Source organism: Tigriopus californicus, chromosome 10 (assembly GCF_007210705.1).
Source record: "Tigriopus californicus strain San Diego chromosome 10, Tcal_SD_v2.1, whole genome shotgun sequence".
Taxonomy (NCBI): Eukaryota; Metazoa; Arthropoda; class Copepoda; order Harpacticoida; family Harpacticidae; genus Tigriopus; species Tigriopus californicus.
In genome coordinates, this window is record NC_081449.1 from 3,693,891 (window position 1) to 3,719,342 (window position 25,452).

The following is a 25,452-nucleotide window of genomic DNA, read 5'->3' on the forward strand; positions in this document are numbered from 1 at the left end:
CATCTCCCCAGATGTTCTGGGTTCAAACCCTGATGGCGGAAGTAACCCGTTCGCTGGGATTCCAATCCCAGTAGCGGTAAGGAATTCCTCCAAAAAAATACACAGATATGGCTAGATTTTCCCTTGTATCAACTTCTTTATCATCTATTTGAAATCTGGCTTCTTCAAAAGTGTTAAAACCATTATCAAGGTCTCTCAGAAGAGCTGGTGATGTTAGAATTAATCAGCGAGAAGTTGCTTAGCGAATAATACCTTGTTAAAGTAACGCATCTTAGAGCGTATTCTCGGGTTTTTACGTTTGTTTGTCGTCATTTGGATGAGGCCTAGGAGAACAATACAATCCCAGAAAACGGGTTACATTTGCACTTCAGATTTGAATATTTCTAAAAGATTTGGGATTTAATATTTTGCCGGTTTTATTGCATTGGTTTGTCCGCTCTGATGAAGATACAAGAACGTCACGGATGACGAAAGAGCCGGTTAGTAATGAAATTTTGTCGGGCGCAGGAGAAAATAAGTTTTGTCACATGAACAAAAAGTCGCCATCCTTTGTGGTATTTGTGTTTTCTATTTTGCCCTTGGAATTTGGGAAATTGGACACAAATTCCTGTTAATTAGCAACGTCATATTTTGATATCGTCCATGAAAGGTGAAAGATCATCACTCAAATACAGTGATGGTTTCGTCAAAGGTAGATTTAGGGAAGTAAGTGAGTTTAGGTTTCAAAAATGGCGGCTCCAGCTCAATTCTTCAAATGAAGTTCGTCTCTCTCCCAAATGGTCATAATGCATGTGTAAGAAACTTGGTTGTCATCACTCTTAAGATCTTCGAACCCCATGAGTGTTTTTGACCAACCACCTGTGATATTGATGGTTCAAGCTTGACCTTGCTAGGATTTTTTTCTTTCTCTATTCAAAATTCAGTACCAGAAACTATTAAAAACCTAGTGCCAATTATAAATGATTCATTTGATCATAAATGCCAAGTGAATGCAAGTGAATGCGGAATTTGGCGGAATACGAAAAGTCAAAATACCGGAACAACTTTCTGAAAACCTGGGAACCCTGCAAACCACAAAAAATGTCCGGAAATTTTGGGATGTAAGCGCACCATCTTCACAAAGTTGATTGATGGATTTTATTTCAGGAATGGTTTGTCCAAACACCAATAATAACGAATGAGGATGAAGTCTATGGTTCCACATATGGTTCTAGAATTACCATTTGAACAAAACTTTGGTTGTAGTATCTATGAAAGGAGCGGAAATGGTTCATGATGTTGAAGTCCAAAGTACCGGCACCAGAGACAATTCTTTTACTGGAAAAGTACTTTAGTCCAGGGAATCAAAATTTCTACAACGATTACCCAACGGTGGAAAACTTGTTGCGCCTTCAGAGATTTGTTGCACGGAGTAATTTTGATTGTGAAAGCATGCAAGAAAATGACAAGCAAGCAAAATGCCTAATAATTTTGTAGGGTTTTTGGATGAGTTTTCGTGCGATAGTAAAAGTTTCCTGCGCCTTCAGATTTTTGCGACGAAGCATGAAATTTCTCGGAATATGCCCAATTTTCAACCGTACCTGCTATTTTTTTCCCGTTTTGCGGACTTTCAGAACGCCACTGGCAATGGAATTTCCAGCAGTCAAAGACGAAAAACTCATTCATTTTACTTAACTTTATTTCTATATATCATTTGATCGACCAACGAATTAGAGTTGGCAGGTGTGAAAAGCCTTTGAATGTAGGGCTGGTCGGGAATTTTGGTCAGAAAATTGTCAAAGTCTGCCTCAAGAGATGCTACTGGATCAACACCTACATGCTCCCTACCAATATTTGAAGGTGGCAAATTGAACAAAGAAGGAGCCCGACAAATAAAATTCAAAAACGGCTAGATCTGGCAACAAGTAATAAATTTTGATATGTTTAACAGGAAGGTACCCCAAATTAGAGCTTTTACCCGAGATGGAGTTACCCTTCCCACAATTTGTTTTTATTTGACAACTGAATGAAAGGCAAGCATGATTGGCAAAAGTTGAATTAAAATGTTTTCTCCGAAGGCGGGATTCGAACCCACGCCAATTGGGGCCCCATGTCGAGCCTCAATCGGGTAATTTAGAACACTCGGCTACCATATATAGCTATCATGTCAAGAAAATGTCACCAAAGTGCAAAAAAAAGGCCAGCTTGCCGTCACGACGGGTCTCAAGAGGGTATTTTAGATTCTCATTGCAACATTCTATTCTGATCGAACGAAAATAGTTTTTTTGGATTCAAAAAGCTTTGAAGATTTCAATCAATTTCTGCCCCTGTAAAGAACTAGCGAAACTAAGTTTAGTCATTTCTTGCGATTAAATATAGCTCATTAAACGGCCAACATGATAAGGCATTTTTGTCATCTTAAGAACCCCTCGATGATTTCAATGATCATCATTTATACCTTTACTGAGCACAATGGCTAAAAAAGACATCCAGGCATTTTTCTGGCCCCCCAAATCATAAGGAACAGTTCCCGTTTTGTTACGTCCTGCAGTTCTAGCCCAAATAAAAAACTTAAATCCCTAAAAACATATTAAAGCTAAAATTTTCCAAACCTTATCAACTTGATGGACTATGGAAGAAAAACAATACATTCTATTATCTGACATTGAAAATCGGTACGAATTGTTTGGAAATTTCTATTAAGATATAACCGGGGGATTTTGGAGCTAAAATCAATAAAAATTGAACCATTAAATTGCATACAATTAAGTAACGGTTTAATGGAACATTATAATCTATAAATAATAAACTTTGTTTAGGCATGAAAGTTTTTTACACGGACTAGAATTCCACATCCAATAAAAACCAAAGTTGTTCATTACGATTTCACAAGCACTAGAAGAATCCCACATTGTGCTTGAGTATTTCCGTTCAAACTTGATAGGGCCTTTTTGAACACCGTGTGAGAGTACATCAATCCCTCCTTAGTTTCAGTAACAAGCCATGGCTTGGTCATTCGCAACTTTTGACCATCCCTAATGATTACATGTCGCTGTCAATCTCCTCCAAGGCAAGGGTCAAGAAGAAGCCTGAGCCAGGGTTGTTCTATGATCTCAAGTTACGTCACTTGATCTGTCGCTGGGTCGTAAGTGTTTCATTTTCTTATCTCGCAACGTGCAAAGAATATACAAGTGCTTGAAAGGAATTCGCCAAGGTTGTCCTTATTTTTACGCTCTCCATTGACCCAGGCAACAGTTCGAGATGTGGTTGTTTGTGCTCTTCTTCATAGTGATATGTTTGTACACTTACGTGCCATTGTGGCGATGGCAAAACCGACCGCCAGGTAAGAAATCCCGGTATGTATAGCATAATGCAACATCTGAGTGCATCAAAGACATCCAAAAGAATGTCAAATTATGCAATAATTCTATAAAGGAAGTTGATTAATAAAATCAAATTGTTGTTCAGTGTGACATTGTCAACCGGAACATAAACAACATGAAATGGTTTTTTATTTCATGCATTTTTATAGATTGGGTTAAATTCAAAACATATGCATATGAATTAGTGCTGAGGCGAGTCCTTTTTTTTCCTTTTTTACTTTTTGCTTGAGTCCAGCAGAGGACTCGAGTCTTTTACTAGAGCCAGGTCAAGCGAAAAGAGTCGTCTCTCGCATTCTAAGGAAAAATATTTTCGAGTCCTAGCCATTCCTAAAAGACTCTCGAGTCCGGCCAATATCTCCAAAATCGAGTGAAATACTCAAGTGCACTCGTGCTCGAGTCCGGACTCGTCACAGCAGTAATAAAACCCTATAAAGAGAGCAGTCATAGTGTAGTGATTATCATAATTTCCAAGCATGAAAGAGGTCCGCGGTTCGATTCTCCTCCCCAACCTTTCTCAAGGATGCTTTTCCACGCTAAACCACTCCCACAGACGGAGAGCCACTCTGATATCGGACTTGACATTGCCTATCGGAAATTATTGGACGATGTGATGGCTAGCTTCGCTGGCCGGGCGAGGTTCACCTCTCCGACCCTAGCACCCCAAATACAAACACATATCAACATGAATGATATACCTTATATTATTCATATTATATACTGAGGGTAACATGATTGGGAAAGACTGTCCAGGATTTGGGATACTGAACCGCTAGTTCATTCTGTTCCTGTGTAATTCGTTATGGAAAATAAAATTTGTAATTGGTATGATTCAGTTCAAGCCAGTATATTCTCTTACTATTTGTGTAAGAATAAATATGACGAAGCCAAAGTAAAAAATGTACTTTAAAAGTGTGCTCTTCTACTGTGCATGATTTCTGTGCATGTTTATCACCTTTAGCACGTTTGGAGACTTTGAGAGCAGCCGCACGTTTTGGTTTACGTGATATTGTAGCAAAACTTATGCAAGGTCTTGCAGATAAATCCAGACCCAGTTTAATGCCATACATAGTGTTGTTTAACGTACATAAGGACTTACGTTGCATAGCAATTGGATTATTGCTAGATTAGCATTTTTGAGCGGATTGATCAACAATCAATTGTGGCAAAAAGGAGACATACGTTCCTTTAGATGATCCACGTTGGGCACAATTCTGAAACTATTCTAACGGCCCTGATTAACTCCCATTCTACTACCCACCATGTCAACCAGTAATGGTCTGATTCGGATGTGTTTGAGACAGAGAGCCTACAAGGCAAGAAGTGCAATTCTTTCGTTCCAGTTGGTCCGTCCGGAGACCTTCTGAGAATCCTTGTTAAGAACTCTCTGTGAGCCAGTTTGAAAAGTAACTAGTGTATCGCCTGTTTTTAAAGCTCGTACATTGGGGTTAGGGGCTGGGACGTTAAGCGGTAAGAAAATACACTGATCAAAGTGGAGAGCGGATGCTAATTGTGGGTAACGTCCAAGCAGTAACTCAAAGGTACGAGAGTTTAAAAATCTCGCCTTGATTAGTAGATGAGGTTGTTAATATTTGCCACTCGTTCCAAACCTTTTTTAAGCAAACGATTGATAGCAACAAAACGAACCTACTTTAAGTATATTTTTAAACACTTGGTCCCAGCTTTGGTATGATTCTGAATGCCTTTGGTCTGTTTGAACAGCTTAACATATTGCTTGTGTGAGAATGGAGTTACGGTATTAAGAAACTCCGAATTGAAAAACGCCTAAACCCAATGATTAAGCCCTCGGTTAGGCATTCATTATGTCGCTACATGCATCTGATTGTTTCGAATAGTGGGACTTCATCTCCCATTGGATTAGAATTAGTTGATATAACAAACAAAGCACAATTAGTTCGTTCAATAGTCACCCATCTATATGTTGGTTCTTTCCAGACTTCTCTCTGTATTGCTGCTTATCATTCTATCTTCGGATCATTTAACTGAGCTCTTTCGCTTTACCCGATTATCATTATAACTTATTGGGTCCTTTAAACAACTGGCTGATGACGTCACTGTGCTTTTTGAAAATCACTTGAATTTCTGGTCATCAATAATCTGTTAAGTTTCTGTCAATTTGTCCTGCAAAGAAATCGTTTGTCTAAGAAATGGGTTCAATAAACGTATGTTACTAAAAAAACAATGTTATTAATTGTCACGCAAACTTACTTATTGCAATAATGTTACTTTCAGTATCTTTTTTTTTGTTTTACTCATGGTGGTGACCTCCAGAAATGTGATGACGTCATCATACCGTTTGTGCTTCATTCATCACATACTCGATATGTTCAATCGCATTTGAGTGGAAAGCAACAAAACACCTCTAAGAACTGAATCAAGAAAATGCGTTAGGAAAAGGAGGAGCTTGATCAAGAATTCCTTTAAATAGTCATTATTTTCACCTACCCGATTAGATTTTGCTGATAAGCACACTGCAAAGTGACACTTTGACCTCTGTTCAGAGCATTTTTTTATCATTTATCAAAATGAGTCCATCAGGAAAAAGCATAAGAGCTAGTGATCAACCGAAAGCTATTCTACTTAAATATGCGGCTACCGAAATAAAAAGCAAATACACGTAATGTCAAAAACCTGCTAAATTATCATCAGATTTATTGAGATGCATGTTGCTACTCGTCATCCTGAATGACACAAACACTGACTTTCATAATTCATGTTTTATGTAGGAATTTACTCGTAAGGTTTCAGTTGAGAGCCTTTTGGTATGTTTTGAGTCGTAAGATATTCATCCATCTGAAGGTAGTCCCGATGCATGATTGATTTGCCTGATAATATCGAAAGCTCGGGTGAGCCTCAAGATTGGGGCCATTGGGTCATTTACCAATGCTCATTTTACTCGCATTCTGAATGAGCGGATACTGTTTTTCATGTGGGTGGAGGAAAAGGAAGAAAGGATCAAGACAGCATAGGAGGATTCAATGAGAAGAAATTAGCGAATCTCTTTGAACCATTGCGGCAATGGTGTGATAAATGGTGTAGTGATGTTGAAGATAAAAGATTTAACATGTAATTTAATCAAAGGCGCAAGTCCATGCATTTATAAACCCCCTTATTAGTTTTGCTTAAAAGTTTGCTTGATCATCCGCTTTTATTGTACATAGCCAAATCAAAAAGATACAATCCTTGCTAAGGATTCCTTTCTTTCTTGAATGATTTATTATGTCAATTCTTGCCAATGATTTTGTTTCGAAATCCTTGTCCGTCTTCATGGATATGAACATTTTTGTTTGAGGTGCAGCGAATTTACATTTCGCGAGTTCTTGAACTTTTTCTCCAATTTTTATACAAAGGGTGTACTGGCTTTGACGGAACGCGTTTTAGTGATATTTTTTTTTAAAGGGTTTTGATCCGGCCACCTGGACATTTCCTAGGGTGCCTGCGGAGAATTTTTTGCTTGAACTTTTGAATATTACTTTATGGAAATCAATTTACAACTTTGACGTTTTTTCAAGAAATGATACATCAACTTGCATTGTAAAATGTGCCATTTCATCTTTAAAAGAAACATCCTCACCTTTTCCTCTTTGCCTTTTTCATTTACAGAAAACACATGTTAAAAGTTTAGTAGTGTTTGGTTTCGATTTCCAATCAATTGGAACAAAAATGATGGGTTGAAATAAACAAATATAACATAAACAAACCGCCAAAAAGTTTTTCACATTCAGTTTTGATAGTGTTTTAAAAGTCCTCCATTCACACCCAATATTAAAAGATATTTCCCGGAGTACCCCTCGCCACCATCGTTCAACAAGTCTAAGAATTCTCTGTTAGCCTTGCGATTTAATTCCCTCTTCAATTTGACAAAGTAGGCGCACCAAGTCAAGCCTTACTCATGGAGGTCAATATGTGCTCCTCGTATTACGAACTTTTCATTCCTCTCTTTTTTCCCCCTTGGTACCCAAAAAAAGGTCCCTTTGTATTCCCTTTCATGGGGAGTCTTCCTGCATTGGGCCAAGCTGATTCTAAGGCCATCGAATTCCCCTATCGAGCCATGCATCGCCTTTCCAAGCAATTCGGTCCGATCATGTCCATGGCATTGGGACAGGATATGTGGGTGGTTCTAACCGGATTGGAAGAAATCAAGGCCTTCACCATGATGGATGAAACCGTGGCCAGGCCCAACTTGAAGGCTTTGTATGAGATCTACTCTTTTGATAAGCCGTTAGGTATAGAACAAGCGAATCAGTGGAGTGGCCCCTTTGAGACAATCAAATCTTCCTGTTCTCGTCTCTTGCCTAGGTGTCATCTTTCCGGATGGACCACTTTGGAAAGAACAAAGAAAATTCATGATGAGGACCTTGAGAGAGTTCGGCCTCGGCAAACAGACCATGGAGGATCATATCCAAGAGGAGATCAAGTTCTCGATTCAATATCTCAAGCAACAAGCCACTCAGGTAAAAGTGCGCAGTTCCATTCCATCCATCCACCCACTCACTCACTCACTCAATCACTCAATCACTTTATAAAGTTCCAAATCCCCGGAGTCTGAATCAACTCTTAATGTCAGGGATTTGGAATTTCAAACCCCCCGCTGCCTTTGCCTTTGTACGGTTATCCCCTGGCCTTAATCCAGTTGTTTCTATTTACTGGAATGTGTGCAGGAGGGTAATCGTGTTGTGGCCATGCAAGACTTCTACAATCTCCCTTGTCTCAATGTGATTTGGAGGCTGGTTTGCGGCAGGAGATTTGATTACGACGATCAACGATTGGCTCAGTTGATTGAGCACATGGAGACCTTCACCATGGAACAGGCTATTGGACCCATTGCGGGGATCAGCTTCCTCAAGCATATTCCCCCTTTCCGACAGATCTACCATAAGATTAAAGGTTTGCTGTACTTTTCAGAAGAGGAGTTTTTCTTCAAAAATTGTTTGAGAATGGGAATCCATTTTTGATGTGGTGTCACTAACATCTTTCGTAAGTGTGCTATGATGCGGGCATTTCAATTGGCTTGGGTCTCAGTTGGTGATTTGAAAAGGAAAAAAGGATGATGGAGGGATTTCATATAAGCCCCCCATTGTTCAAAAATGCATATTGAAAATGGAGTATGTCCAGTAAATTGGTTATAAAAACCGGATCCATTTACATAGTTGTTGCATTTCATGCATTGGTTCAAAAAAATGCAATTGCTGTTGTACAAAAAAAATTGCGAACTTTGCGGTGGGGAAACCCCCGTTTTTATTTGTGCATGACGACGTATGCCAATTTTTTCAGTATTGCTAGAATTTCTGAATAATGCGATATAAAATGCTTTGCAAGCTGTACGTACTTCTTTAAATCTGATCGAGAATAATATTTGGATGGTATTCTCCTTCCATCCCCAAGACCAATCCCATCCATGTGTTCTCAAAGAGAGCCCAATTCATGGTTTGCCTTGGAAGGTATTTATCTACTACCGATAATGTACAATACGCCATCCATCACATGAAAAGAGGATTTTTCTCTTTGATACAACCAACTTTGATGTTGCTTGGTCCATTGCACCAATTAATCTGATTACTGAGCACATTTGCCACTACCTTGAATGACAACCACTCTTTTAGTTCGCTTTTTTTTCGCATGCTCAAATTGTATCTTTGAGCCTAATTCCAACATTGTTGAACTCTCTGTACATCACTTAAAAAGGTGTCATTCACGGAAAAAGAATAGGAATAACTACCTTGTTCATCTTAAGCGCAAGTATTTATTTCGTGGGTTTGAAGAAGAAACACTGAAACAAAGACAGGAGTCTATTATTGTTTTCGTAGCACGTCTACGTCATCGAATTTGAAACATTGTCAACAAATACCTTTGATAGAACGAAGTGCTCTTTTTAAAGGCGTTTTCTATTTTTCGATATCATCCGACACTCTTCAAATTTTTGGGTAAACGCATGGATGATTTTCAAGTTTTGGCCATTGAGCTCTTTCATTGGAGTTGTAATACACTCACTTTATTTACAAGGCTTTATCAGCATTATGGTTAGAAAATAAGCATATTTTGCTTATTTGAATAACTATTTCGAGGCAACCAAATTCTAGCCCTAATGAAACTGTAATTTATAACGAAATAGATGGCAATACAAAATTAGCAATCTGGCCCATTGCAATAACCCAGAAGTTCTTCATCTTCCCTTCTCCCTCTGCATTTGTTTTGTCTGTGCAACCCCAGAATGTAAATTGAACGTATTCTAGTCATTGCCCTTGTGATACCACAGTTTTAATAATCAGTTTACCCTGTTGATCATTCAATTTGATCGCCTTCTGTTTATATTTATACACCAATTTGACCATATTTTATCCCTTTTGACATGACTTTGAGTCGCCCCCAAAAAAGGTTCAACGATAGGTCGAATTGCAAAAACGTTATAACTGAAAAGAATAGTACAAATTTCGTGCAATGACAAATTGGAATTAGACTTTTATCTCCAATGCAAATGGGAAAGCCATTAACGCATTAATGAGGGACAACCTCGGTGCTTAAGCTTTCCATTGAAATTTACGTTCCAGCTCAAATGGACATCTTCAAAGGGTTCCTTCGTCAATTTGTGCAAGAAGAGAAGAGCTCTCTCCCATCGGACTTCGACCGTGGCTACATTGATTCGTTCCTCCGAGCTCAAGCGAAAGGACGGGTTTCCGGAGATTATTTCACAGATGAGCAACTCATCATTTCGGTTCAAGATTTCTTCACGGGGGGTTCAGGTACGTGCTACTGCTTTAGACAGCTCATTTTCTAAGGCCTTGAGTGAGTGTCATTCTTACTAAGAAGAAGAAGAAGAAAAAAAAAACCTGAAGAGATGAAACGGATACAATTTCCCGCCTTTCTTGTCAAAGGACATGTTTAGAGAACCTTTTCAGCAAATTGAAAAAGTTGTTCAAATACACACAAACAGACACCCTTTTAAATCTACAATTATTTCGATGGACACGTGGCTGGGACGTGACGTGGAAAACGGTCAGATTCATTCCTTTCCATTGTACGTAGGTACCATGTCGAAGACTCTTGCCTATGCTTTCCTGTACATGATCAATCATCCTGACGCCCAAGAGCGAGCCCGACAGGAAATTGAATCCGTTTTGGGTAAGTTGCAATTTGTTTTGAAGTCCTATAAAAAGAGAGTGGCGATAACACTTTGCGTTACTAGCATTTGTCACTTGAAGAAGTATCGTACTATTAGGTTTTGAATAATATTACCCAAGGGCGGGGGGGTCGTAATGAAATACCACAGGGTTCTTTGGTTCGAATCCCAGACTGGTTCAGTTCAAGATGGCCTTTGGTTTTAACGTACAATAATTGTGACGATTTTAATAATCCAAAGTGGGTGAAACTGTATTCAGAAAATAGTATCCAGATCGTTTTCTTACTCGGGAATGAATATTAAACTCATGTTTTAGCATTTTTCGGGCATTTGGAATATTTACTTTTATGAGAGAGAGAGAGTAAACTTTCCAAGTTATGTCGTTTCTCCTTTGTATAGAACTCTGAAAATCTCATTTCTAGTTAGATCGGAAATAGCAGGAAGCCAGCACAAATGACTTATTGGCATTGAACGGCCATTGGCCAGTGCTCAAGGTATTGTGTGGCAAACGACTTTTGGCTTCATCTAAAAACTCTTAACATAGGAATTGGTACCCAGGATCATGAAGTACTACCGCGCTCGCAAAATTACTAAGATGGTTCCTGAAAGAAGCGAGTAGATTGAGTGCGAGGGTTCTTATCAATAAGTAAGTGTTGGTAAAGAAGAACAAGGTTAATTTTGAACAAAATTTCAATTTGTGATCCTATCTTGTAACAAGTGCGTCACAAAAGTTATGTCTGAAAATTATTCCTTCACAATTTTGTATTACGACTGAAAGAGCAGATCATGACACTCACGCTTTTACTTTTTTCCTTGATTGCCAATCATTGCCATGCTGAGTACTTTTGGAATCCAAATCATTCCCCTTTTCCTTCTCGTGTCAACTTAACTGCAACGCCCAAAAAAGGATTCAACTCTGGCCATTACTGTCTGAAAGTGGCTCGTACTGTCCCCTTGGCTTTCGAATCTTGAACTGATTAGCCAGCAGTTAAGACGTGTGCGTGGGTGGGCGTGGGTGTTGAGTGTGTGCACACGTGAGCTTGGTGCTTTCTTGGACAACTTCTGTTGATTGGCGACAAAGTTTTGTTGGCTTAAGGAGTTGTATGTCTGAATCTTGGGACGAGCTTATTTGCATTGCACATTTGCCCCCACATGATTTTTCATTAGCCAAATGGCTTCCATTGTCGGGGTGAGCCAAGATATCATATCGTTTTAAAAATGTTATATACTGTAATGAGAAACACGGGCTGTAGTGAAGAAACATGCGTTGAAATGAGTTGTGGAATCACAATTTCCTTTCAAATACACTCTGTTCATTCTTTGCATTCATTGAAATGTGTAAGTACGGTACTTTGAGTTCTACTTTTCTGCAATTGATATTGAATGACCGTTAACTGAGTAAAGTGTTGAATGAAAAGAGTTTAATTATTATAACCGATGCAAGCATCTTCTCATCAAAGCTTTTTCTTGACTAAGGCAAATGATCAAGAAAGAGCAACATTACCACATTGTTAAATCGCTTAAGGCTTGATAAAGAGTTTTCAACCTGCTTTTATCAGGAGTGCTTTCAATTTTTATTATGACGAAATCTCCACGGAAAAGTTTATTCGAGAGGCGGATCTCGTTTTTATCTGGCTTGGCCCTTTCACCGGAATCAAAATTGTTGCCATCAAAAAGCAAGTAAGATAAAGCATATCAGGCCAAACAATCAAGATATAAAGCTAGTCAGCAAAGATGCACATAAGGGCACGAACATGTCAAGAAATAACTAAAATGCGCCAAAACGTCTTCAAACAAAGTTCACTACATTTCGGCACTTTGAAAGTCATCTTTCCATCACCTTATAATCCGGTCTCTAGAAGCCATATAACTATCTCTTTCGTTCAGGCGATCGAGAGGAGGTGACTCTGGATGATCGTCCTTCTCTGCCTTTTGTCGAGGCCATTGTGATGGAGGTTCAGCGACTCTCTAGCGTTCTACCCATTGCTCCTCCTCGTATACCCACCAAGGACGTGTGGATCGGGAAGCATTTGATCAAGAATGGCACTCAAGTCCAGATTAACCTGTATTCTCTTCATCGGAACGAGACTCATTGGACGGATCCGGAGGATTTCAAACCCGAGCGATTCCTGGACGATCACGGTCAACTCAAGAGCCATGATGAATGGCTTCAACCTTTTGGCTACGGTGGGCTCATACGAGTAGTGGCTTGTTAATGAGAAATTGTCTTAGTATCCACAAATAGAAGGCTAATGAATGGTCTGTCAATTTCAGGCAAGCGGAAATGTCTGGGCGAAACCGTGGCCAAACTCACGGTGCTTCTCTTTCTAGCCAATTTTCTAACCACTTTTAGATTTTCTCGCATTCCTGATGCGCCTCCCTTGAGCGTGGATCCCATTGGAGGCCTCACCATTGGACCGCAAAAGTTTAATGCCAAAGTGGAGATCCTCAAGCGGGATTAACAAATTTGTCATTTCGTTCCAAGCATTTCATACATTGCTGAACGAGAATAAAAGACATTCCTTTCTTTTGTTGCGACACAGTTCTTTTTAATGTTCCACTGTATACTGTATGGTACAATACTACATGGATTGGCATTTTTGACGTTGGATTTGGGATTGAAGCATGGCTTAAATGAACGTCCAGTCTCGAAAGTTGGCTCTCCGAATTTCTTTGACCTCTTTCATATTGTCAAATCCTTTGGGTAGTAAGGTCTGACCACCGGCCAATAGGGCACCCCACATGCCAAACGTCCCATAGGTGATTATGGAGTGATTCACTTGGCTCAACAGAGCCAAGTCGTTTCCTGGAAGTTGCCGACAAAACCTCTGTTACGTAGAACACCTGGACAGAGTTCGATTCTCTTATCTTATGTGAAATGAAATTTACAAAACAAATATAAAATCACGTCTAATTAGTAATATAGATTTAATAAATATGACAACGGAACATTGAAAAATGTATCATTACTTGAGTGTGATGGTGCTCTAGAAAAATCCATATCAAAAGCGGTGAATTCCATTTTCAAGCGAGTGAAGTGGAAGGTTTGAAAATATTAGAGTCATTACCACAAAATCCGAGCTCTAAGTTAAGAGAAACCATGGTCACCCAGTGCAAAAGAATAAAGCTCATCGTCGTAAAAAATCGTACCAATTTCTGGGCTTGTCGCCAATGGCACATTTGGATCAAACTCTGATGAGGATTTGCGGCTTCCAGCATAAAAGCAATGCCCGTTACAGTCTCCCAGCTCATTTTCTGCCCATTCGAGGTCATCACTCACAATAAAAAACAGTGGACACTAAAAACGAGACGTGTCAAAAAGTGTTTATTGAGGGGAATAGGTGGAAAGCGTCAGACGACCGTCATAAAAATTGTACTCTCCGTGAGACAATTTGTTTACAAACAGAGGACAATGGGATGGGTAAGGTCAAGTGAGAATAATGCCAATTCATCCATAACATACGTTTTACGCATCAAAACATTGGCTCTCAAGGCAATGGTGTTTTCAATCAAGTTTTTGGAACAATGGTCGCATGGAGATAATCTTGTAAAAGGCATGATACCAATCGTATTAAATTTCCTTCTCGCAGCATGGAAAGTGGGTTTTGTCGTTAAGTACAAGACACGCCGGTTGTTTGCTCACATAATCTCCGACTAAGTTGATCGAAACGTTTCTCCATCGTTCAAAATCTAAGCCATTTCTCGATATTTTGATCAGAAAACGTCCTTCAGTGTATTGCTCATTTGGAACGACTAATGATCCTCCGCCGTGATGACGCACATGTCAATTCGATTCTTCAATGAAATACTCGATTTGCGACAAGACAGAAGAGCACTGAAAATTTCACTGAACACCCTGCAAGAGTGACGACATGCATCACTCTTGAGAATAGAAAGTGAATTGCATGCATTGATTTCAAGACACCTGCCATCACGGAGACAGTCAAAGTTTGTGACATTGCCGACTCCTAGCGCAAACAAGTTTGATGGCCACGTCAGTGCAATTCGGGATTCCCGAAGGCCTCTATTTGCATTCCATGGATCGGAAGACACGTTCATGTTTGGTTCTTATTTACCTACCCCAGACGTACTCGTACCTTAAAGGCTCCTTTGAACCATTCGATGGCCTCGGAGTAATATTCGGGTTTAACGTAGCCAATGTGATACAAGCTCTTGAGATGTTCGGCATAGTCTCCTCGACGAATGTGAATACTGACAAACGAAATGTCTTCTGGCTTGATGATGACTGACCCTGGAACATTGGATAGATTTTAGATGACATTTCCTTGCAAATGGCATTGGGAATGAGTTTAATCTTTTTTGTTTTACGTACTACTTGCTGTATATGGTACGTACATACAGCCTTGGAGTGTACTTTAAGGCCTGTTTTGAACATACTTGATGACCACACTTATCAAAACGGTGGATCCAATCACATTAGCGAAATAGGTATTCTCCTAGGTATTTGACAAATTAGGCAAAATAACAATCTCAGGCAATTGACATTGATTAAATCTCAAAAAGATCATGATTCCGAGAGGGCTTTCTTCTTTCTTTGTACTGGCTAGACTCTTTCATAAAAGACGACTTAACCTGACTTGAAAGATGACTTGACGGACGAGTTGTGAATATTTGAAATATTTGAATCTTGATGGAAGTATATTCTTCATTGATTGACTCCTAAAGCCATAGAAAGTTTAATATTCTACCTATTTATTACTTTGAATTTTCAAAAGAGGATTTAAATTCAATTAGCTTGAAACGTAATTTGACTAACCATGTTTTATTTAAACTGTGAACATAGTATCATTGGTGATTCCATGCTGAATTATTCCGTCCTCAAATTTATTCTTTACCAAAATCCTAAAGCTAACTTTACAACTGAGCCTCAAATGGAATCAACGCTTGAAGAATTGGCAATCAGACATACAAAAAGGTTTGGTCACTCTGCGGCTATTGCTCTCCCGGATCCCTTGGTCAGAGCTAAAAATACCCGTCGAGCCATTAATCTTATCAAAATTACACTACTGCCTACATGTGTTCTCTAATATTACAACCGGTACTGATCAAAAACAAAATGACATCCAAAGGGAACTCCAGACGAGAATGAACAATGTCTTAAGAGAGCTAAAAGGTGTGAAACTGAAGGATAAAAGCTCTATCAGTACTACCAGAATGGTCGTGGAAAGGTCAAGGACGACGTCATCACTGGACAGAGAGGTTAGGCTGGGGGAGAAGTAAATTTTGTCAAGACCAACGGAATACATTTTCATCCATGCAAGTTGAGATTTTGTTCGCCTAAAAAAGCGCCCACCTGTTTTGAGCTCAATCAAACCTCTGTGTCAAAAGTTATGAACATTTAATGCTCAGCCCAATGAGGGCACAAATCGAATGAGCTGGCTTTACCAAATTGGTGCAAAGCCAGTCATTTTTTACCCACGTTGTACTGAGGTTCAAGAGGTTCAAGGCTTTTGACACAGAAACTCGATGAGCTCAAAATTGGTGAACGCTTTCTTAGTTGACAATGAAAATGAAAATGCATTCGGTTCATTCAGACAGAAGTTGCTTTTCCCCCTCCCTACCGTCGTGGTCCAGTGACAACGTCGTCCTTGAAACGGTGCATTCTCGAAAATATTTTTCTACGAAAAGTAGTTCAAAATAGTGCTATTCTATTTGACCAACCAACTAAAACTCTACGATTGATAGGAGGACAGTACATGTACAGTACAGCGGACAACTTTCAATGAACCCAGCCCCCGATAGAAGCTTGTCGCAGAATGTGTCCCTCTGAGAGGCAATTCTAATGTTATGATTGCCCATCATTCACTTCAAAACTATTGGCCGAGCTTGCTGAAAGATGAAGCGAGTAAGTGCGTCACCATCGTGTTCTAGGAATCATGCACTTCCACTTGTAATTCTGGGTTTCACGACCCATTGGGAGCCTTGAGCTCGGGACCCCTATAAATCACCTTCGAGTTCTTCTGAATTCCCGTGGAAAGTTGTCCGCTTTTCCAGGAACTCACTTCGGGCCAGTTCCAAGTTTCTTTGAGCGTTGAGGACATAGCGATCCTTTAGACGGAACACAGATTGAAGGGAAGGCGTGATTGCTCTGAACATGTGGACCTCATTTGGGTAGTGACCAACCTCAATGGTTTGACCCAAGAGAAGGGACGCCCCCGATCCGTCGGGGGAGAACAAAATCGAATAGTCAAAATTCCAAATATGTTCATCTATGAGTCTGGAACGAAGAGATAGACAGGTGGAATTAGCGTATTTCTAATACAGTGGATGTTGATTTAAAACCCCTACTTTCCCTTACCTAAATGGATTTATCCACCTATAGTCTTGATAGTTTGGCATTTCATCTTCCAACACATGTAGATCGAGGTCATCGAAGTATTCCCAGAGCATTTCTGCTTGCTCTTGGGTCACAAATGGGGTGATATTGAGCCTTTGTGAAAACGCAATAATAGTGGCCAGGGAGCTCATCTGATTGCCCAAACGTCCCCGACCAAAACTGACAAATCGTGATGGTTCCATTGGATTCAACTCTGCATGCCATGTCCGTTGTAATACCACATATCCACCCAGAAGGCCAGCGAGTGCAACCCCCATTAGAGCCTTTGCGGTCTTCAGACCGACCGACCGGAAGCACTTAATTATCATTTCCCCGATGAAGGCCAACACGACACTTCGTTTTGTTTTGTTTTTCAAATTTCCCTCCACGTGATCAATGGTTTCGTTTAGTACTGAACCAAGCCAGATACTGTCACGAAGTATTGACCATCAAGAATGAAGATCAAGATGATAGGCCATGAGCAGGTGAAAGATGATCGAAAGACACAAGCCCAGGATAGCTAATAGATTATTTCTCATATTTACCGGGAACTGAATGTTGATGAGGGTTGCCTCTCTGTCCTGTGAAGGTCTGTGTACCTGGGCTGGATGGCCTTTAACTAAACTGGAGTGTCATGTTGGATATGGATGAGGTACAAGACTTGGCTTTCAACTTGGCGTTAAGGTTGTTTGCCGTGCATTGAACCAGACTCACGTAATGTAAACCTTTATTTATTGACCAGGACTTGCTTTCCTTCCTCGACAAGGATTGGTTTGGAAGAAGCTCGTTGGTTGAAATCAGAGCCATTCGGGCACAACTGTTTATTCATATGGGCTCTCACTCGTTTCTGACAAACACACACACACACACATGCACATATATTCATGTTCACGCCATCAAAGAGGATTCCTTATATTTGGATACCTTGCTTTCATTGACGAGTGACTGAGTTGACAGCAATTTTTCATCAAGGCCTGTACATTACCGAATAGTCTAAATATCTAATGAACCGTGCTTGAACATAATTGGTGGTGCACTATTTCCGATAAGAAAAATATGATAAAAGTGGAGACTCGAATCTATCTATGAAGTTCATGATGTAATGTTTTATGTTTGTACAAATACTTGTTTTTACAAACTAGGTGACCAAATGAACTAAAGGAAAGGTAGGAGAAATTTTTTTTAATTTTGATTTTTGATTTTAGGTCGTCTTGGTTTCTGTAGGGGAATGCTGGAGAAAACCAATACGACTAGAGGGCTAGTCATCCCTCTAAATACGACCAATAGGAAAGGTGCTCAAACTAAATTTTTAATCGTCCGGTAACATGGGTTATAAAGTTCAATAAATTGGACTTGTGAGTGTATTACTGTCACCAAACTACAATTCTGGCTCGACTTCAGAAACTTGCTCGCTCAAACCAGGTGGCATTTTTTATGTACTTTATCTAGCCTTTGTACAGGCTGAGGGTAACATTTTCTCCACTTCTGGTTCATTAAGAAGCAACAGCTATGGGATTTGGCGGTAGTTTTGAATCCCTTCTCATCTGCTTCCTGGTGGGATTTTAGGGCGGAGACGTGGCGTAGTGGTTTAGTTATCACGAGGGCATTGCCTGATTCGATTCAACTCATTGACCTTTTCAAAGCAACTTATATATATTAATTCATAACAAAAGATGAAGCAACAATCTAAAACGGGGATGAAGATTGCCCACTGGAAAACTTAAATGATGTGACAGCTGGCTACGCATGTCAGACAAAGTCCCCTTTGACCCTATCACTAATCAAACACAAATAAGCATGAAAAGCTGTATGAATAGGTATGGAACATGGTATAATAAAAAGATCAACTTTGAAAGCAAAATTAGTTTCAAGCATTAAATTCAAGCAGGGTTAATTCCAAAACAGGTGGTTGTACGGTACGTACATACCTCCTGAACTCCAAATGCATTTCTTGACTGACAAAGACAATGGAATTGGTTTTTTTCTATACGAACAAAAGAATATTTAGCTGTACTGGGCTGTACTAATTTTTTTGGGCCACCCTGCATCAGAAACTATGACGGTTGTCAGGAAAGGGCCGATAAAATAAGACGAGTAATTGTACATCATTGATTGAGCATGAAGGATAACATTCATTGCCTAAACCAGAATATGGAACAAGCGTTTGCGTTCCACCCCACCCATCCCTGAATTAATCATTTTCCTTTGACAGCAGGGTTGTCGTTTCCTATTGATATGTTTTAATCCCTGAACTGACGGTCTCTCTTGTACTATCTTACATTCCAAAGATTCTTTCAGTATTTGGACTCAAATGTACCCAGACTCAATTGACCAGTGACGTGTGGTGCCAATTTGTGATATTAAGTACTGTTCGTAAGGAAGCGATGGTTTTCTGATTGAGATCGACCCCTGGGAAAACTAATATTGGGATGGCATGTCTTCCATTGTGACAGAGTTGTACTCTCAACCGCGTTTCGAAAACGAGGAGCAATATAAAAATGATACAAAAAGAGAGGACATTCGATATGTGCCCTTACTTTTCTGATGGCCTTTGTTGGAAGGCAGACGACATTCGACTTTTTTTACCTCCATGATAATTGGAAAAGCTACGCAATCTTACAATGGATTGGCAGCTTTTCATGATGAGCTTTTGATATAGTCATCATTGAGAAGCATAATTATGGCCCGCTCAACCAAAATTGATCTGTTTTGGGGAGGGCTTAAAATAAACGTAACCTAGTGAAGTGGTTCCATGCAAATGACAATAATGACGGTGCACGCCAATGATAACACACGGCTTGTTATGGTGACGAAAATAATCACCTCAACAGTACATTTGAGGTCTTTGTGAACATTCGTGGGGCAATGCGACAGCCTCCGAGGTTATCAAGGCAGGTATGGAGAATTTTAGCATTTTTGGTATTTTCACATTTTCGATCCAAACACACTCTGACAAATCAAAACTGCGTTGTGGTTCAAAATTGTTTTGACACACGGATGTCTTATTTACAATCTTTGGTTTCCAAACGAATTTGAATGTGGTGCAGATTGAATGACCTGGGGATATTGGATAGGTCATTGTTCTAAATGTCATATTAAGAATCTATGTTCGATCCTCATATAAAAATGCTCCTCTATTTGAGACTGACTTGGCAAATCATCATCAGTAATTCAGTTGAAATACAAGGTTCAATAATATGAACAATTTGGCAAGAGCAAAGAAACTGAGGATCTAAATCTGAGAACGATATCAGTTCCATGCTATTCAGTTAGCTTTAAATTCAATTTAATGAAACATGTTCCATGAATATTGCAATGACATTTTAATCAGTTACTTTGGTTTTCCTCCAATTACGTTCTTCAACGGATTTATAATGTTGCCTTTTAGTTTGAGCATATTTTCAAGATTTCATCAGCGATGGTTAAATCTGTACGACGGATGTGACACCTTTTATGCATCTACTTATAACACATTCAAGTCATTCTCATTTTCAAAACAGAGAAACTCTTTTAGTCATCTGGGTGCCCCACTTCCAAATTCAGAATAGAACAAGCCACGGACTTCTAGAGATGTGGACTTGCGAACGGAAGCCAAAATTTCATATCTCCTATACCGTTCATCTTATTCCAAATAAGCACTTCATACAGCCACAAAATGTTGTTGAATAAAATAACTTGGCCAAATTTGAGCCCAAACCTACGCTTAGGGAACTCAGGAGACATGTTCAAAGTTATGTAGTAAACACTACATAAAATTCGAATTTTCGGTCAGCTACATAAGCTTTTGACAACATAACTGTGAAATGATCCACTTTACTAGTAAACGATACAAAAATGACCTATCTTTAATTGAAGAGATCTTATTTTCTTATTTCTTTTACGTTAATTCGAAAAGTGGCTCAGAGTGGCTATGACCAAGATTTGGTGGGAAGCTCGTTGGCAGTCCATATTTCTAGAAGTCCGTGAACAACAAGCCCATCCAGAATCTAATCATGCCTTTGTTGAGAAGCCACCAGCGCATCGAACAACCAAAAGGCCACACAATCCTTGGACCCAAAATGTGTATTAATGCCTTCCTCAGGTCAATCGTCCAGACCTTACTTCTTGCATTCAGTCTGCTAACGCGCCTTTTTCCCGGAATTGATTACCCTCAAGACAAGACCAAAAGTGACGATAAGAAAAGTAAGCCATGCCTTTCTTTCTTCGTTCTAAGTATTCGTAACACTAAGAACCCACCCGACTGACTTTCTTGCGTCTTATCTGTTGACCGTTGTCAATGGCATTCACTCCATACATTGCGGTACGCTGACAGCCACTTGAGGTACAGAAAGTAAAGACAGCCTCGATTCAAGATGGCGTTCAGAAGTGGTTGGATCTTGGGTCTGTTCCTCCTGCTTGTGGTAATAGCTACTTCGGTTCAAGCTCAGCTCAGTCAGTTCCTATTTTCTGCATCAATGGACATTTGGCAACCGGACGAGGCCTCACATGCTATTATTCCGCTAAGAACGGACATGCTGTACCATGAATGCGCCAACTATTGCACGATTCGGGGAGAAGGATTCGCGTGAGTTGCCAGTAACTATCAGAATTGGGTTGCACTTTGGCTTCGTGAGTCAGGACTCATTTCGATGTCGAGGTGTGTTGGACGTACTGTATGTTGACCAAAGCTGAAGGAGTACAAAGGTCACCGGTCAATATTGGTTCGGGGTTAGAGAAGGACTCTGTGCGTTTACAAAGTGGAAATTCGGTTAATGATGAATAATCCGGTCTTAGATGAATGGTACTTTATAAACAGGGCATGAGATCTACAAAGACAAAGAGACTGGTTGTATACTTATTGGTGAGACAAAAGCGAAGAGCTTTGAGCATCTGTGACAAGATGGAACGCTGTATGTACTCGTAATCACGTGATTAGTTGCTCTTCCCAACTTTTCCGTAGAGGAGCTTTAAATGGCAACATGTGGTAAACGGATTTTCTTTTTCTTTGGGTTTCTCTGGTCCTTCCGTATTGAGTTTCTTGGATTTTGAGGCCACAAGCAACCTCCAAGTAAGCCTGACGAGGATTGTCGTTGGTATAATCCAACAGACTTCATTTTTGGCCAAGAACGAAAACCACAAACATACCTTTCCTTTTAGTAGACCAGCCTTTATTGGCCCAGGTTCATGGGCTTGACACTTTATGCATAAGACCATACCAGAAACAGAGGCCGTATCCGACAATCCAATGGTTAATGAATGAATTGAGTCGCACAACCAGTATTTGCTGTTAATTGCCTCTTCAAGAGAGAGGAACTATTCATTGGCCTAGATTAAGATCCCATCTATGAGGCGTTTTTTTATTAAGAAATTATGCTTGCAGAACACTCATTAATGCCGTGAATCGTTTTAAGGAAACATGTTTGATTTCCTTATGGGACAAAGATACTATCGCAAACATCGCATAGACTGGATGCCAAGTTCCTTTGAATTTGTTACTCCCACAAGAAACAAATCGTCAAAAAAGAAATTGAAATGTGCAAAATACTAAAGGTTGATTTTGTTTTTGCCATATATTGTTATCTTTTTTTAAGATCTGGCATATGTATTTGGGAGCGTTATGATGAACGAATTGAAATGAAGATCATATGAGATCATCTGAGAGTGGTTCTCTTACAAACCACCACTACTAATCAGTCCTTCTCTTTACCAGATAAAACCATGCCCTCTGAAAAGCTAGATAGTATACAACATTGGTCTTTGGATGCAAAGAATAAAAAAAAAATCTCATCTGTAAATAATTGATGAGTGTTACAGATTGATGCATATCAAGTTACTCGGATATTTACTATATTTCCAATTATCTAAATTCCAAAGCATCCAATTCATCTCAAACTAAGTCTGGGCTCCATGAAATCTTTGTCGAAATGTATGTGATCTTTCAAAACCTAACAAAGACCACAAAAACTACATTATCTCTCCAACTAAGACCTGCTTCTTTTTATTTCAGGGCTGGTGAACAATGTGGAGCGTTCTTCTTGAAAGGTTCCGATTGTCATTTGGTGAAGGAGAGTGACCGGGACCTCACGGTTCCTCAAACCGGATATCACTACTATAGCAAAGCTGATTTGCTGACTTAACATTTGAGCCGACCAAATACTCGTACACAAATATCGAGATTTTGTAGAAAGCTACTCTTCTTCTCTCAGAGGCCTTTCATTTTTGTTTGCCATACGCACCAATTCGGCAACTAAAAGTGGACAATGAATAAAACATTTGATTTTGTGGATGCTTGTGAGAAGCTTTTATTTGTCTCATTTACTACCGGTAGCATCAGTTCAAGCAGATTCCTAGAATGAAGGACTTCCCGGTTCGATTCTCCTCCCCAATCTTTATCCATAATTTCTTATAAATGCTAGATCATCCTCCAAGAATGGGACGAAAACCGTTAATATGCGAGTGTATTAAGCCACTCGTGCGTATGTCTACTTGAACACTTTATGGATTTGTTTTATGTCTGCCACAAGTCCCTACCAAAACACCCAAATAAGGTCTTTTTTCCCTTTTCTAACTCGATCCTGTTTTGGCCATTGACAAAATCTGTCTAAATCTTATAATAATTATTGCTCAGTCAGCTCAGATGTCGGATACTTTCCATTTCGTTCGTGGTATATAACGAGAAGTTTATACAGCAATATGACATCCTATCAGAATGACATTGGATGTAGGTCTCCTCATTGGATTAGATCCTGATTAGTTTTCCAGCAAATCAAAAATCACCAACGCCAAATATCTTGTCATGAAGGTGCTCTTTCCCTTACTTTATTCTTGTTTTGGCAATCATAAACGTTTCTTCTTTGGTTCAAAAAAAAATAATAACAAGCTCATCCACTTGCTCGCACTTTCCTTATAAATCTACTTAAACAAATTAACAAGCACTAACCGTCATTTTATTCCAGCTCACATTGCTTTTAGTGCAACAGCGTTTCTTTGGCCTTGAACCGCTTGATACATGGGCACTCACTAGAGTACGATCACACTCTTAACATTTGGGCATTCGGGATCCATAAGTAGAACCTCACTTAGACCCCAGATGTGACTTGGCAGTCAAAGTTTCCCCCGTGATTTCTGCATCTTAATTAAAAGCTGAGCGAGCAGAGTACCCAGGTTTATGTTACAGTACGTTACTTGGATATTTTGCCGTAGTATAATGCTATTGATATGACGTCAAGATAGCTTCGAAAGCTCAGTATTTATAGAGGCAACGAAAATATCAGCAGTTATGGGAACTAAGATCTTAATTAGGGCAAGAAAACTAAGTCTTACACCAAGACTTGTGCAGTCATGTGAGAAAGCCATCAAATCTTGGGTTGATAGGTATGGGTGTCAAAAATGCTTGGCAAGGAATTAAACGTTCATCAACAAAAGGAACGGATTACCGTTCCTGTTCATTTGGCCAAAATGATAAATTTATTAATCATGCATTCCTCGTAAAAACGTAACGACGCTACTCGTTCTACAGGTACTTTTTCCTAAAATCTAAATGACAAATATGTCAGGAGTCATTATGGCTTTAGTGCTTATTTATGACATGAAATAATTTTTTGTCACATAAGTCTCAATTCTAAAATTTGAAAAATGGATCCCAACAGGTGTAATATTTGCAAAAAGGTAAACAAAATCGAATACTTGAAAGGAAGTTTGCCATGAGGGAGAACCCGTGGGCATTCACTTTAGCTTTAATTGATCATAACTGATTGCTGATCGTGTACAATACTAACAAGACAAACCGACGTGATGTACTCGTTATCACATGATTAAAGCATGAGAGAAATCGCCAGTTTGGACATCTTCCCCGATCTTTGTCCAGGAAACTTTTAGACGTCAATCCCACCCACAGATGGAAAACGATGTTATATAAATAAGCATGACACTGCGTGCCAAAATTTTAAAAGGTGAATTTTGGTGTCGGGCGAGATTCCCTCTCCGACCTTAGTACCACACACACAAGTAAAAACTACCTATATCACGGATAAAATGATCATTTTGCTGTTGAGCAAAAACTTAAGAGCATTAAAATAATCGGTCTTCTTCATATTTGCTGTCCAGATCCTTCACACGTCTGAAAGAGCCAAACCTGTTCAATTTCTGACCAAAATGACCATTTCTACCGAGGCTCAATCATTAAAGAAAAAAACTTCAAAAATTATTCAACATTTAGAACTTTTGTGATAGTAACCTCCCGTGAAATACGTAGCAGCAATGCGACAAAAGGCGAAAATGACATGGTTTTAGTCGTAACTAGAGCGGATAAAAACCATTCAATTTCAATAAAAGATATTTTTTTGTGTGTTATGGCCATTTTGTCAAAAAGTAAACGTTTAGACGTTTTCAATCCAGTAGATAATATTTTGCACATTTTATTTTATTTTGGCAATTCAACAACCAAACACTTGAATTCGAGATTTTTAAATTTAGTCCAACTTAAGTGCTATGGGATCTAATTCAAAACATCATGGCATCCAGCATAAATATGGCGGGTTCATCAAAACCGATGACCATTGAAGAGAATTTTTTTTTTTTGTTTGGTTTTTCACGCGCTTTTCTAACCGCTACAGGGAATGTAATCCCCAGTACTATTA

The 25,452-nt window shown here is 39.4% G+C and overlaps 3 protein-coding genes across 3 annotated transcripts; 2 read left to right on the plus strand and 1 right to left on the minus strand.

Annotated features, from left to right (window-relative positions):
* The first annotated feature begins 3,085 nt into the window (after window positions 1–3,085).
* On the plus strand, window positions 3,086–13,035 carry LOC131888931 (methyl farnesoate epoxidase-like). Its single transcript, XM_059237887.1, has 8 exons — window positions 3,086–3,322; window positions 7,349–7,606; window positions 7,680–7,834; window positions 8,042–8,267; window positions 9,929–10,120; window positions 10,404–10,499; window positions 12,385–12,684; window positions 12,772–13,035. Exons 1-8 carry the CDS (start codon window positions 3,241–3,243, stop codon window positions 12,957–12,959), a joined length of 1,497 nt encoding a protein of 498 aa, XP_059093870.1. The 5' UTR covers window positions 3,086–3,240; the 3' UTR covers window positions 12,960–13,035.
* Window positions 13,030–17,737, minus strand: LOC131888932 (galactoside alpha-(1,2)-fucosyltransferase 1-like). Its single transcript, XM_059237888.1, has 5 exons — window positions 16,817–17,737; window positions 16,467–16,735; window positions 14,595–14,749; window positions 13,648–13,795; window positions 13,030–13,303 (listed from the first exon to the last, which is right to left on the minus strand). Exons 1-5 carry the CDS (start codon window positions 17,161–17,163, stop codon window positions 13,128–13,130), a joined length of 1,095 nt encoding a protein of 364 aa, XP_059093871.1. The 5' UTR covers window positions 17,164–17,737; the 3' UTR covers window positions 13,030–13,127.
* Window positions 17,738–21,094: 3,357 nt separating this feature from the next.
* On the plus strand, window positions 21,095–23,097 carry LOC131888300 (uncharacterized). Its single transcript, XM_059237121.1, has 2 exons — window positions 21,095–21,398; window positions 22,821–23,097. Exons 1-2 carry the CDS (start codon window positions 21,187–21,189, stop codon window positions 22,948–22,950), a joined length of 342 nt encoding a protein of 113 aa, XP_059093104.1. The 5' UTR covers window positions 21,095–21,186; the 3' UTR covers window positions 22,951–23,097.
* The last annotated feature ends 2,355 nt before the right edge of the window (window positions 23,098–25,452 follow it).

Coding starts and splice junctions, on each gene's coding strand:
- LOC131888931 (XM_059237887.1), top strand. CDS start 3,241: ATGTGGTTGTTTGTGCTCTTCTTCATAGTGATATGTTTGTACACTTAC. Junction 10,121..10,403: donor TTTCTTCACGGGGGGTTCAG/GTACGTGCTACT, acceptor CATTGTACGTAG/GTACCATGTCGAAGACTCTT. Junction 12,685..12,771: donor GCTTCAACCTTTTGGCTACG/GTGGGCTCATAC, acceptor TGTCAATTTCAG/GCAAGCGGAAATGTCTGGGC.
- LOC131888932 (XM_059237888.1), bottom strand. CDS start 17,163: ATGATAATTAAGTGCTTCCGGTCGGTCGGTCTGAAGACCGCAAAGGCT. Junction 14,750..16,466: donor GAATTCAGAAGAACTCGAAG/GTGATTTATAGG, acceptor CCAATGTTCCAG/GGTCAGTCATCATCAAGCCA. Junction 13,304..13,647: donor GGCGACAAGCCCAGAAATTG/GTACGATTTTTT, acceptor GGCAACTTCCAG/GAAACGACTTGGCTCTGTTG.
- LOC131888300 (XM_059237121.1), top strand. CDS start 21,187: ATGGCGTTCAGAAGTGGTTGGATCTTGGGTCTGTTCCTCCTGCTTGTG. Junction 21,399..22,820: donor ATTCGGGGAGAAGGATTCGC/GTGAGTTGCCAG, acceptor TTTTTATTTCAG/GGCTGGTGAACAATGTGGAG.